General features: G+C 43.2%; 1 protein-coding gene and 1 non-coding gene across 4 annotated transcripts in view; one reads left to right on the top strand and one right to left on the bottom strand.

Moving 5' to 3' along the window:
- Positions 1 to 1,549: 1,549 nt before the first annotated feature.
- PPME1 (protein phosphatase methylesterase 1) overlaps positions 1,550 to 13,875 on the bottom strand; it is a 90,567-nt gene continuing 78,241 nt past the window's right edge. The window contains exons 10-14 of one of the 3 annotated variants that reach the window (XM_050756237.1): positions 10,048 to 10,177; positions 9,123 to 9,167; positions 5,246 to 5,310; positions 4,551 to 4,618; positions 1,550 to 2,761 (exon numbers count right to left, since the gene is read on the bottom strand). In XM_050756237.1, the coding sequence (XP_050612194.1) occupies positions 2,743 to 2,761; positions 4,551 to 4,618; positions 5,246 to 5,310; positions 9,123 to 9,167; positions 10,048 to 10,177 (327 nt within the window). In that variant the 3' untranslated portion in view covers positions 1,550 to 2,742. The other 2 variants (XM_050756236.1, XM_050756235.1) reach the window with 2 other exon arrangements.
- On the top strand, positions 3,697 to 3,834 carry LOC126936711 (small nucleolar RNA SNORA7). Its single transcript, XR_007719531.1, has one exon. It is a non-coding gene; the product is annotated as a small nucleolar RNA SNORA7 (small nucleolar RNA).

Raw genomic sequence — 13,875 nt, 5'->3', positions numbered from 1 at the left:
TCATCCTCCTCCTGCTCTTTTAAGTCAGGTATCTGGGCCAAAATGACTTCTGCCCAGGGTCCCTTGTAGCATCCAGGAGCAGCATGATGTGGAAGCAAGCCAGCTTTGAATTCTGACAGTCACTTCCAAGCTGTAGGAATTTGGACCTGTCTGCCTACCTGTAAAAGGAATGTAACAGCACCTACCTCATAGAGTTGCTGTGAAGATTAAATGAGATGTATGTCAAGTGAATTAGATGACACTCAAAATTTGGTAACCATTATGACTTTCCCCTGATGAACCTGGGTGCCCCTGAAAACCACACAGGTAATCATGCTGCCCTCTTGTGGACAAGAGGGCACATAGCCCAGCAAAGGCACCCGCAAAGGGTTCCAGTGACAGAAATCAAACCACACATAAGGAACTTCTCTCCTCTACTAGGGAGCTCATGAATTACCCTGAAATATTTCATCAACTAAATCAGACATTTTCAGACACTGATGCACTTGTTAAAATGCAGCTGAGTTCTGATTCAATAGGTCTGAGATGGGGACACAGTTCTCTAACAAGCTTCCAGGAGATACTGAGGCTACTGGCCCACAGACTGCCCTGAATAAAGTTCCTAACTATAATAATGTAACAGTGTCATAACAGGAACTACTTATTAAGTGTCTACCATGTGCCAGTTACTGAGAAAGCCAGTTAACCTAGTTTAACTTGTATAATCCTTAAGACTCTGTGGGGTAGATACTGTTTATCTCCATTTTTCAGATGAGTAAACTACAGCACAGAGAAAGTTTGTTGCCACACCACACAGTGTGAGGGGTGGGCACCCTGGCCCCAGAGCCTACTAGGAAGGCGCCTCTGACAATGTGTGGCGGGCCACCTGGGGAGGAGGAGGGCAGCAAAGGTACTGAAGTGATCGAGGTGAGATGAGGAGGCCTAAGCTAGGGCACTGACTATGGGATGGAAAAGAGGGGACACGGAAAAGAGAATGAACAGGATTTGGTGGGAGACCTGAGGTAGGTGTAAGAGAAGGCATTCACTGTGGGTATCTGGTTTGGACAACTGGAGAGACGGTGGTACCTATCACTTACTGAGCCAGGAAACACTAGAGGAAGAACAAGTTTCATGGGGAGCAAGTTTCAGGGGGAAGGTGGATTCAGCTTTAGAAATAGTCAATATGAAGTGGCTTTTGATCATCTGGGAGAGACAGGAGGAGGTACCTGGGCCTAACTGTTCAGAGTTCAGGAAATGATTTGGGTTGTGGATAAAGTTTCACATAAGTGAAGCTATGGTGACTGAGATCATGTGGATAGCGCACAGATTGCCCTGCTCTGGACCAAAGTCGACACAGTCAATAATGAGGAGAGATGGGACTGGAATTCCATCCTGGCTGCAGAGGAGGGTGGCTCTGACCATCCCACTGGGCATTCTGGATCTGGGACAGGCAGAACATATTGAAGGGCTATAGGGAAAGGGGTTTCTGGAGTTCCATAAGTCCGATGAGCTGTCCCCTGCCCCCATATCAGCAGAAATAAGGACAATTCAGAGAGAAAGACCAGACCAATAAAGGTTGGGAGATATTTATTTTCTTTAAACAAGGTCATAAATAACAAAAAACGAAGTAGGTCCCAGACTCCGGACCATGCAGCAGGACAGGGGTGAGAGATTGTTGAGTGGAAAGATGGAGGGGGCTACACATCACCTAAGACAGTCACAGAGAAGATGGGCTTCAGGACACTGCTCCTTCCTGCCCTTGGAAATGGCGTGCCTGGGCAATAGGGACAGGCCGCAGTGCTGTCGAGGCAGCTGGAAGAAGGCAAAGACTGGGGATGCCAGGCTGTAACGCTTCTATGTGGAGTGACGTGAAATCCACAAATGGCAAAGAGAAGCTGTAGGTTTGAAGAGGCAAGAGGGCACTGCACACCTCCAGGAACCAGCTATGAACATGGTGAAATTTGATGATTAAAAACAATTCCATAGGCTTTGGCCTGTGGCTTTGTGCATGGGCTGTATTTAACCTGGGTTGCTGTGTGGCAGGTGAGGGCTCAAGAGGCCCCTGGAGCAGCCTGGCCTCAGCCCAGGGCAGGTGCCCAGACATGTGGAGTGGGACAGTGGGCTCTCCCAGATGGGAGGCCATGTGCTTGGACTGGCTGGACCTGATTTTCAGGCTGGTTTCTTGTGATGCTACCCACCACCACCCCTCCCAGTGCCTAAGGATGGGATTTTGGCCTCTCTGGGTGTTCCAAACCTGGAAGAGTATGACTAGGATAAACTGGTACCTGACTAGTGTTTTATTTGAAAGGGAAAAATAAGGACCACCCCATACATTGTCCATCACATGAGGCAGGGTTGGACCATGCCAAGACAATCTCAAGGAATGGAGGTCCCTGAGCCTGGGAAGACATTTGGACTCAGGTGTATCGCCTGACGCTAGGAAGAGGGGCTCAGTATGGCAAATCTGGAGGCTTTACCCTAGGCAACGCAGGGAGAGCAGGCAGGAGATACCCCAGTACAGGGAAGGGAAAGGAGCAGGGGAGCCTTGGACTGGGGAAGCCAAAGTTGGTCAAGGACCCTGGAAAACAATGCTTTTGGCAGAATACATGAAAAGGTTGGTACATCTCGGGGTGCCCGTCTACAGGGAGCCAGTGTCACATGGCCAGGCGGGACGGGGAGGAGGAGACAGTGGCATCACAGTGGCCTCTGGTGCGACGTATTTACAACAGAGCTCGATGTTGAGGAGGAGTTGACAGCAGGTCACTAACAGCCAGGAAACACGCTATGGAAGAACAGAAAGAGAAAGAAAAACAAATGTAACTATCAATAGCTTTCCCTTGCTTATCTGTGTCCTCCAGGAAGCCCGGCCTAATGACCACCAAAGCAAATCTGACCCATCTCATAGCCCTGACCAAAGCTGGACCCAGGGTCTGCTCTCAGTGTGCTGCTCATTTATCCAAGGCTCCAAATGGTCGAAGGGCCCCAGACAAACACTGTTCAGTAGAGAAATTAGGTCTTTATTGTTGGTTCCTGGGATCCATCAATGGTCAGTTGTTAGAGGGATGGCTCAGCACAGGGGTGTCGGTTCTGTGGTTTACTGTCCCAGGGTCTCGCCATCATCTCCAGTGCTTACCCTGCCCTGTTACTCTCATCTCCCAGGCCCTGGAATTCAGAGTTCTCTAAGGCAGAAGTCATTTCCTTTTCTTAATATTTCTTCTTCAAACTTGCTGAGAGTGGGGAACAAGTTCCCCCGAACCCTCACCAAAATCAGAGAAGAGACTTTTCAATGGTAGGAATGACTCCTCATCAGGGTTGTGGGCTCTCTGAGGATCAAAAGCCTTCTGCAGTACAGACTAGGAGCTGGCTGAGGTGGGTCAAGACCACCTGGTTTGGGGTCAACATGCCTCTCTTCTTCTTCCTCAACAGAGCCCAACTGTGTTTCCTTAAACAGATGAAGAGCTTCCTAGGATGAGAGGCCTGGCCCTGTTTCTTCCTCTAGACCAATAGAGGGGGAAACTTTGCCTCCCTTGAGGCGTTTGGTAAAATCTGGAGACATTTCTGTCTGTCAGAACTGTGTGTGGGAGGGGTACTACTGTTATCGGGTGGATAAAAGCCAGGGATACTGCTAAACATCCCACAACGCACAGGACAGCCCCCACAATGAAGAATTATCCACTTCAAAATGTCAAGAGCGCTGAGGTTGAAAACCCTGCTCTAGAGCTTCCAGGATCACCTCTGCAGAGTGGCTAATATTCTGCCAGCTTCGGAAAGGGAGGGGAAGCAAGCATGGCAGAGCACCCATTCCATTCCCAGCTTGCTTAGTAGCTGGCCATGGGAAGACACTCTGCAACACTGTAGAAAACCCTGCTCTAGGCCAGGCGCGGTGGCTTGTGCCTATAATCCTAACACTTTAAGAGGCCGATGTGGGTGGATCACTTGAGGCTAGGAGTTCAAGATCAGCCTGGCCAACATGGAGAAACCCCATCTTTACTAAAAAAAAAAAACCAAAAACCAAAAAACAAACAAAACAAAAATTAGCTGGGCATGGTGGCGCATGCCTGTGATCCCAGCTACTTGCGAGGCTGAGGCACTAGGATCACTTCAGCCCAGGTGGCGGAGGTTGCAGTGAGCCAAGACTGTACCAAGGAAACAAAAAAAAAAAAAAAAGAAAGAAAGAAGAAAGCCCTGCTCCATGGCCTGCCCAGCTTTCCCTGGCAGCAGGGCAGGAGAAGCCAAAGAAAACTTCTCTAGGAGCCTGGAAATGGACTGATTCCTATCCCAGCCTCCTCAAAGGGGCACCTCAAGAAGAAATGCACATCACAGTGGGGAGTGAGACTAGGCACAATTTAATCACAGCCTCAGCATCAACCCACTGGAGCACAGCACAAAGAAACAACCCACCATGGCTTGGTAGAAACAGACATGCCAGGCTCTTCACTGAGGAAGAGGAAGAAAGGCATGGTGACCAAACCAGGCAGGGGTAAGGCAGAGGTATTTATAGTCCTGCAAATATCTGTTTGTCAGAGTTGGCCAGCACTGCTGGGGTTCTTAAACCCTTGTACCCGCCTTACCACTGGAATCCACCGATGGGTTCTGCAAACCTGTGCCGGATCAGGAAAGTGGCAACAGCTTCAGCTACCTGGAAAAGGGAGAGATATTCCAGGCCATATGAAGGTTACCGATGGGGCTTAGCCTTGGGCTGTGGGCTACTGTTAGACGGTTAGGCTCTACAGTGCCCTCATCCCACCCACAGGTCTGAGCGGCTTGAAATTAAAAGGACCTAGGCCCTCCCTAGCAGAGCTAGGAGACTCTTCCCCACCATCCTTGCCAGGGATAGCTCCAAAGAGCTCAAGAGGAATGACGTGAAGGGCTTATTTGTGCCCTTAGAGTTACAAAACAGTGTTTTCCCACAGGAGGAGTCCATATTAATTCCTAACCTTGCCTGTGGTTTAGGGAGCAGTTTCTACCCTAATCATCCCTCTTCCATCTGGCTTTTGGGGGTATTGGAGAAGTAGAGCTGAAGATCTTAACCACAGGGCCCTGGGATGAAATAGCAGGGTGTCAGTAGCTCCTCAGCACATATACACAAAGCCAATACCATAAGCAGCTGCCAGGGAGAAGTTGGAGAGCTGGTGGAATTGCATCTGCATAGGCTCCACAGCAGCTGCTGCAGGCAATGCAGGCTGAGACTCAGAGACTTGTCTTCTGTGACATCCAGGGTTATTCTCACAGTTGTCCTTTTACAGTCATTGAACACCAGACTCACCTTGTCAGGGGCATCCTCATGGACTGCATGGCCACACTGAGGTAGGACCTGCATCTGGAACTTCCCTGGAGAGGAATCAAAGCAAGGCAACTTCAGGGACTAAAAGAGCCCTGTCTTATGCAGCCTCATAGGTCACTCCGGGAGCCCAGGACCTACTTCCCCATTTCCAACCTCACCTCAATACTCTGGACCCAATTATCAAGTCTTGCTGAGGATGGTAATACAAGTAATTATAGCCTTGTGCCAATCATTTCCCTTCACTTTTTCCTTCTGTCCTATTTAGTGTACATTTACTCTGGGCCAGAGACACATAGAAGAAACAGTTCTTGTCCTCAGGGGATTTACAATCCAGTAGGGGAGTAAAACACAACAACCAACATTTTAATGCAGCATGTCATTCCTATGATGAAACTGGGCACGTGGGGCTGTAAGAGCATAAGAAAGGGAACTTCACAATCCAAGAGGGACCCAGGAAGGAAAAAAGGCTTGAAATGGCTTGGAATAAAAGAAGCTTGGCATGGTGCTTATGAGAGTGGTTAACAATAAGGCTGGAGAGGTAAGCAGGGGCCAAACCATTAAGGATTTTGTCAGCTATGTTAAGGTTTCAAAATGTATTATTACAATAAGTTACCATTTGAGCACTTAAGCATGTGCCAGGCATTGTACTAAGCACCTTCTCATATTGTCTCACAGAACACCGTAAGCTCATAGGTAATGCGACAATGATTGAGAATGAACAGCGATGACTGATAAAGAAGATCCCTAAGGAGACCCAGAGCCCCCATAAGTAGAGACAGCAGATTTTCTCAGCCTCAGATTCTCTATTTATAAAATAAAGGAATGGGATTGAAAGTTCTTCTGGTCATTACATCCTGTGGTTCTTACCCCAGTTACATAGGATTCAAAAAGTTTTCAGTGTACTCTTCTATCCATTTTTAAAGTTGATTCTTAAAATCTACTCTATAAAATTATGCACGAAAATACTGAAATTCTTTTTTGAGATGATGAAACTGAGGCCAAAGTTAGTGAAGTGACCTGCCCAAGGCCACTTCGTTAATCAGTGGAGGAATAAGATGATCCCAATTAGTAAAGTCCAGCTTGTGCCCCTCCTCCTGCAGTAAGCTGCCTCTCTCTGGGTGCTCGAGCCTAGTCAACTCTCCCATATAGCTCCTAAAGTACTGTTGTTAATGCACTTGGATCCAAACACAAAGCAGCACATGGCCCTCTTATAAGTTTCAAGTAAGTTTACATTTTACATGCCACTGGTGCTTGCCTCCCCAGGAGTGTGTTATTTCCGTAAGAACAGGGGACGATGGTGTTATTACTTGCTCTATATCCCTAATAAGAACTAACACAGGGTTGGGCACTGAGTAGATGCTTAAATCTTTAGCGAATGAATGATGAACAAATGCCTAGATCCAAAACTTACAACTCCTATCTCCCTGTTGTTTCTGTTAGATCAGCTCTGATGACTAGGGATGCATTTGTCCTTCCTCTTTGGAAGAGTCGGTATAATCAGGGAGAACTCACATACACCAACAACACTGTGCCAGGTACACATAAAATAACACGCTCATGGGTAATCCTCACAATTATTCTATGATGTGGGAATATTTCCAAGTTCTTCTCTCCCATTGCACAGATTAGGAGCCTTAGGTTCAGAGAGCCTAAATTATTTACCCAAGTTGTACTATGAATAGGTGGTAGTTTTCCAGGATTTCATAACTAAGTCAGCTGGTTTGAACACAGTGCTGGGAAAGCTGTGGTTTGGAATCTATGCAGCCTTAACCATTTCCTTTTGTTTTGTGGAACGTTCCTTATCCTCGCCATTTACTCTATACTCATAGGAGGCTTTCTTTAAACCAGAAGGTGGTCTTGATATAATCTATACTGAGGAAACAGGAGGACATCTCGTAAGGAATCATGATTACTTCCTGAATATAATGAAAGGCATCATTTGTTAACTACCTGCATTTTTTCCATTTAAACTTCATGTAACTGTACTGAGATATATCATTATCTCCATTTTATAGATGAAAAAACTCAAAATTAAAGAAGTTAGGAATTCACTCATACTGCAAAACTATTAACAGTGATTCAAACCCAGGACTGTCTGACTCCAAGGCTGGTGATCAACAATGACTTCAAATGCTATCCCAGTCCATGTCAACTGCCTTCAGGCAGTCTCAGGGGCCATGTCTGATTCTTCTGTCTGCCCAGCATCATGCACAGGTCTTGCACAGAAAGGGTGCCTAGGAAAGGTTTTCTGAATTGAATTTAAGTGTCTTAGATTCAATTTCATGGCACTGATGTTGGTCATTATGGGCTTAGACGTTTATAAGAATCTACTTAAATAAGTGTCTAAGCCCATAATGACCAACATCAGTGCCATGAAAAAAAATCACACAGTCCCAGCTCATGGTCCTGTTCCAGGCCTCAGGATACAATGTAGTTAAAGGAAGGCAAAGCCATGAAGGTCTGGGACCAGAGTTTTATATTCAAGAGGCTTTGAACAACTATTATGAAGGAGTATAGCTCCTTTTGCTGTGGAAAGCTTGAAGATAGCTAAAAGAACAGTTTGAGAGGCCCATGAGACATCCAGCAGTTTTGCTACATAGGCTAGGACTGGACCTCAGGAGAGAGGGATGAGGTGGATGTTTAACTTTGGGAGTCATCAAGGTACAAATGGAAGCCATGAAATTGTCCAGGGAGAGTAAGTAGGGAAGAAAGGTCTAGAACAGATTCTGCCTGAGCCTGAAACTTTGGTCTTGGAGTTGGCACCCATAACCCATAACCCAAAAGTTGCATGCTTACGGAATTCACCTTCACTGAGTCTTTTACCTGTACTAAAGCAAGAGCCCCCACAAAATTGGACCCGCTGCCTCCACTGTCATCTAGCTAACATACATGCATCTGTACACAGTGCTCAGCATGTCACTTTTCTACTCATTATACCTCATGATCCATTTGAGGCTGCCATCCGTTTTTTCATTTTACAGATTAAGAAGACTAAAGCTGAGGCAAGTCAGAAAACTTGGCCAGAGTCAAAAAATTACTGGAAAAGCAGTATTCAAAATTCAGTTTTCTGAACTTCAGAGACTTTACTTTTACCATCTTACCATGCTGTCTTCTAAACAGGTATTTATACCTTTTTATATCTAGATTATCTTGAGCCTTTCCCTTTCCTAAAAATTCTAACAATAATAAAAATACTGGCCAGCTGCAGTGGCTCACACCTGTAATCTCAGCACTCTGGGAGGCCAAGGCAGGCAGATCACTTGAAGTCAGGAGCTTGAGACCAGCCTGGCCAAAATGGTGAAACTCCATCTCTACTAAAAATACAAAAATTAGCCACGTGTGGTGGTGCATGCCTGTAATCCCACTACTGGGGTGGCTGAGGCAGCAGAACTGCTTGAACCTGGGAGGCAGAAGTTGCAGTGAGCCAAGATTGGGCCACTGCACTCCAGCCTGGGCAACAGAGTAAGACTCCAAAAAAAAAAAGAAAAAAAAAAAAAACCCACAAACAAAAAACTCATCAGAAGTCGGAATATCTCTTTTCACAGTATCATACACCTATACAGTACTTTATAATTTTAAAACACATTGCCTCATTTTAACTCTTATAACTGAAACATAGGTAGTATTACAATCTTCATTTTTGGATGGATTTTTTTTTTTTAAACAAATTAAAGCTCAGGAAAGGGAAATAACTTGCCCATAATCATATAGTGTGTCAGGAGTAGAGGCAGATGTTCAACTTGGATTGGACTCTAAAGTTCAGGCTTTCTCCGTTATACTTCACTATCTCAGGATGTTAATTGCCCTATCACCCTTTCTTCAGAAAAGGGTCCAGGGGCATAATTTCTTGATAACTTACCTTGCATCTGGCCAATGGTTAGATCTTTATCCAATCTATCAACACCTAGAAAACAAGAGAATTCATTGTGAAATAGATTTTGCTGTTCAAGTACTAAGTAAAAAGTGTTACAAAGTTGTAAACATGATAACATTCTCAATTTATGTTTATACCAATCCTAACTCCCAGAGCATATTCTCACCACCAGATGAAACTTTTCAGGTTGAGATTCCCCTAAAATCACTATGTTAAACTGGTTCTGAAAACAGGGTTTTACTATTTTAATTCTCATAATACTCAGAATATCCTTATACCACTGTATCTAGCTCTAGGCTAAGAAGGACTTGAGCTTGACCAAGTAGACAGGCCAGGCCAGAATTAGGTCATCCTAACGCTTAGATGAATGCCTATGCTAGTTAGGTTTAGAGACTGGGTGTAGGGAGGAGAAAAGGCATAGATGAATGAGGAAGGTATTCTACTTTGGATGTCACTACTTATTTGGTGAGAAGTTTTAATGAGGTCATATTGAGATGACAATATACCAACACTGCTATGGACTGAGTTGTGTCCCCCTAAAACTCATGTTGAAGCCCCAATTCCCAATGTGACTGTATTTGGAACTAGGGCCTATAAGGACGTAACAAAGGTTAAATAAGGTCATGAGGGCAGAGCTCTGACATGATAGGATGAACGTCCCTAATTAACGTCCTTAAGAGAAGAGACACCAGAGAGCTCACGTTCACTCTTTCTTGGCCATGTGAGGGCACAGAGAGAAGGCAAGCCAGGAAGAGAGCCCTCACCACAACCTGACCATGCTGGCACCCTGATCTCAGATTTCCAGCCTCCAGAACTGTGAGAAAATAAATTTCTGTTGTTTAAGCCACCCAGTCTATGGTATTTGGTTATGGCAGCCTGAGCTGACTAATACATGCACATATACACTTACCAGCCAAGAGCAGCAATTTAGGAATGGGACAACTAAGAAAGAGATTGGATAAGCCTCGGAACCAGCCATCCCAGTATTTTTCTGTTTTTGCCAGTTCAATTCTCCAGGTGTATGGATGGTCTTTCTTGGTCTGGAGGAATAAGAGCAAGTTCTGAGTCTCCGAGGGCAAGCCCTGGAGGAACAGGATTAAAAACTAGATCCCTGGGAAAAGGAAAGGGAAGGAAACTAGCACTTATTAAGGACCTACTGAGTCCCAGACATTTTCATATACATTCAGTCCTTCTAACAGTCTTGTTGTATGGGCCACTGTAATATTCATTTTAAGATAATTACAAGTTTACTTTTTATTGCTATTAGTTTCTGTAAGTTTAGGAAACTTTCTTAAGATCACAAAGCTAGTAAGTGGTAGTGTCAAGATTAAGCCTTTCTCATACTTGGTTGGCAAAAAGGATGTTTTTCATCAAAATAATAACTACAAAGAACATATTGCAGTATGAAAAATGTTTATAATATAAGCAAGAAACAGATTACAACATGTCATCGAAGTTAGGATTAGTACTGGAAAAATGTGGTATACTTATAGTAAAGTACAAAAAAGGAAAACTGAAAATAGGTTGATTTGTTAGTAGAGTATTTTTTCTTATATTTTATAATGATATAATGTTCCTGCAATAGTAATTTTGAAAGGAAATATGAGACAAATATGACAAAATGTCAACATTTATTAAATCTTTATAGTAGATAAGTACAGAGTATGCAATCAAATATTGGCTAAAAAAATAATTCTCTATAGTTTTCTATACCATTGAAATATTTGAAACATTATAATTGAAATAAATATACTGAATCAACCACAATATGAAAATCTAAAAGCGAACACAAGATAGTAACATATTACGTTAAAGATCACTGGATGCTTAAGATGTCCATACTACCCAACGTAATCTACAGATTCAACATAATCTCTATCAAAATTCCAATGGCCTTTTTTTTAGGAAATAGAAACAAATCATCTTAAAATTCATATGGAATCTCATGAGACACTGACTAGCGAAAAGAATTCTGAAGAAGAACAAAATTGGAGAACTCACACTCCCCAAGTACAAAGCTGCAGTAATTGAAACAACTTGGTACTGGCATAAAGACAAACAGACCAGTGGAACAGAATACAGAGCCCAAAAATAAACCTTCACATAAATGGTCAGATGATTTTTGACAAGAGTGCCAAGACCACTCAGTGAGGAAAGAATAGTCTCTTCAACAAACAGTACTGGGATAACCAAACAGATATGCATATTCCAAAGAATGAAGCTGGGGCCTTATTCCCCAGCTTCATTAAAGACCTAGTAAGACTAAGATTAAAGACCTAGTAAGTCTAGTAAGACTAAGACATAAAACTCCTAGAAGAAAACATGGAGGAAAAGCTGGACACTAGACTTGGCAATGATTTCTCAGATATGACACCAAAAAGCAGTGAACAAAGGCAAAAATAGACAAATGGTACTATGTGTATGGAATGGGAGAAAATCTTTGCAAATCATATATCTCATAATGGATTAATATTCAGAATATATAAAGGACGCCTACAATTCAGCAACTAAAAACATCGAGTAACCTGATTAAAAAATGGTCAAAGGGCTTGAATAGACATTTCTCTAGAGGTGATACAGAAGTGGCCAATAAGCATATGAAACGATGCTTAACATTACTAATCAATAAATAAATGCACATCAACACCACAATGAGAAACCATCTCACCCCCATTAAGATGACTACTATCAAAAAAGAGAAAAATAAGTGTTGGTGAGGATGCAGAGAATTTGGAACCCTTGTGTACTGAGTTGTAAAATGGTTCAACCAATAGGAAAAACATTAAGGCAGTTCCTCAAAATATTAAAAATAGAACTACTACATGATGCAGGAATCCCACTTCTGGGTACATATCCAAAGAATTGAAAACAGAATCTCAAAGAGGTATCTGCAAACCCATGTTCATAGCAGCACTATGGATAACAGCCAAGAGGTGGAAGCCACTCAAATGGCCACTGATGGACGAATGAATAAACGAAATGTGGTATATACATATATAAGTCAGTTCAGAAAAAGGAAGAAATGCTATCACAAGCCGCATAGGGACTGAACTTTGAGGACATTATGCAAAGTGACATAAGCCAGTCACAAAAAGACATATATGATCCCACTTATATGAGGTATCTAAAATAGTCAAATTCATAGAAACAGAAAGTAGAATGGTGGTAACCGGGGCCTTTGGAAGAGTTTTGGAAAAGGGGAGTTGTTGTTTGTATCTCAGATGTTTCACAACAATGTGAATATTAACTGTACACTGAAAAATTACCGAGATGGCAAATTTTATGTTTTTTTAATGGATGGAAGGAAGGAAGGAAGGAAGGAAGGAAGGAAGGAAGGAAGGAAAGAAAGATGGCCAAATGGGAAATCAAGAAACTTGAGTCTTCTAGTCCTATCTTTGCCACTGATTTTCTCAGGTCCCTTCCCTTCTTTGGGCCTTGGTCTTCTGTCAATAAAAGGAGACATAAAGGTACCTTATGATTCAAATATTCTCACTAAAGAACTAATTCTATTCTCCACTGTTAATATTTACCAGGGGTAGGACACTTTAAAGGAAATACTGCCATTTCAGCCTGGAACCTCAGCCTGTCCTATTCCCCACAACACTTTCCTTTAATGAGCCATTTCTAAGAGATCAGCTCTACCGTCAGAGACAAGGCATAATCTCACAAGCCCCTCCTATATGCACACTGAACTTCACAGGGAAATGACAAATTTAACGTAAGAGAACCTCCAAAAAGTAATATTATAATATATATATAAAAAACAGTTCATCTCAAATCTTAAAATTTGTAAAACCAAAGGAAAAATTCTGGATAGAATTAGGATTTCTCCTGTATTTAGGTTATTGGAAATAAATCCTTTCTCCCAAGAGCTGGATCATAAAGTTTAGATTAGATGCCTATTGGATGCTGTGAAAATGGTAATAAAGCGGGTTGATATAATGAGATCCACTTGTTGTTGGGTGGGAGAAACAGAAAGTTGGCTAACAATCTTTCTGGGATGTTTACCTGGGCGAGATGCAGTTCTCCACACAAGGGCATCCACCACAGGCCTTGCATTATCTCCCACTGTTTCACTGGAAAAGTGTTTAAAAACATAACGCTTTGTGTCAGTCAGATCTGACTGAATGCAAGTCCCAAAGCCATCATTAACTAATAACTATGGGCCCCTTGGGAAGTTACTTAATTTCTTCCAGCCTGGTTTTTCTTTCTTTCTTTCTTTCTTTTTTTTTTTTTTGAGACAGAGTCTCACTCTGTTGCCTAGGCTGGAGTGCAGTGGCGCAATCTCGGCTCACTGCAACCTCCGCCTCCTGGGTTCAAGCAATTCTCCTGCCTCAGCCTCCCGAGTAGCTGGGACTACAGGCGCACGCCACCACGCCCAGCTAATTTTTGTATTTTTAGTAGAGACAGGGTTTCACCATGTTGGCCAGGATGGTCTCGATATCCTGACCTCGTGATCCACCCGCCTCGGCCTCCCAAAGTTCTGGGATTACAGGCATGAGCTACTGTGCCCAGTTCCAGCCTGTTTTCTTAGCTGTGAAATTGGCAGCACAAGATCTGAAAGAATTGTAAGGATGAGCTAAAGATACCCATGTATGTGAGACAACAGGAGTGTGGTCTGGCACATAAACAAGTATTAAAATTTTTTTTAAATACATAGGATGTCAGTAACCTTGAAAAAGAAGAACAAAGTTGGAGGACTTACACACTGTCTGATTTCAAGACATACAACAAAGCT

Source organism: Macaca thibetana, chromosome 14, assembly GCF_024542745.1.
Source record: "Macaca thibetana thibetana isolate TM-01 chromosome 14, ASM2454274v1, whole genome shotgun sequence".
Lineage (NCBI taxonomy): Eukaryota > Metazoa > Chordata > Mammalia > Primates > Cercopithecidae > Macaca > Macaca thibetana.
The sequence above is the reverse complement of the archived record's forward strand: the minus strand, read 5'-3'. Positions and strand labels throughout refer to the sequence as shown.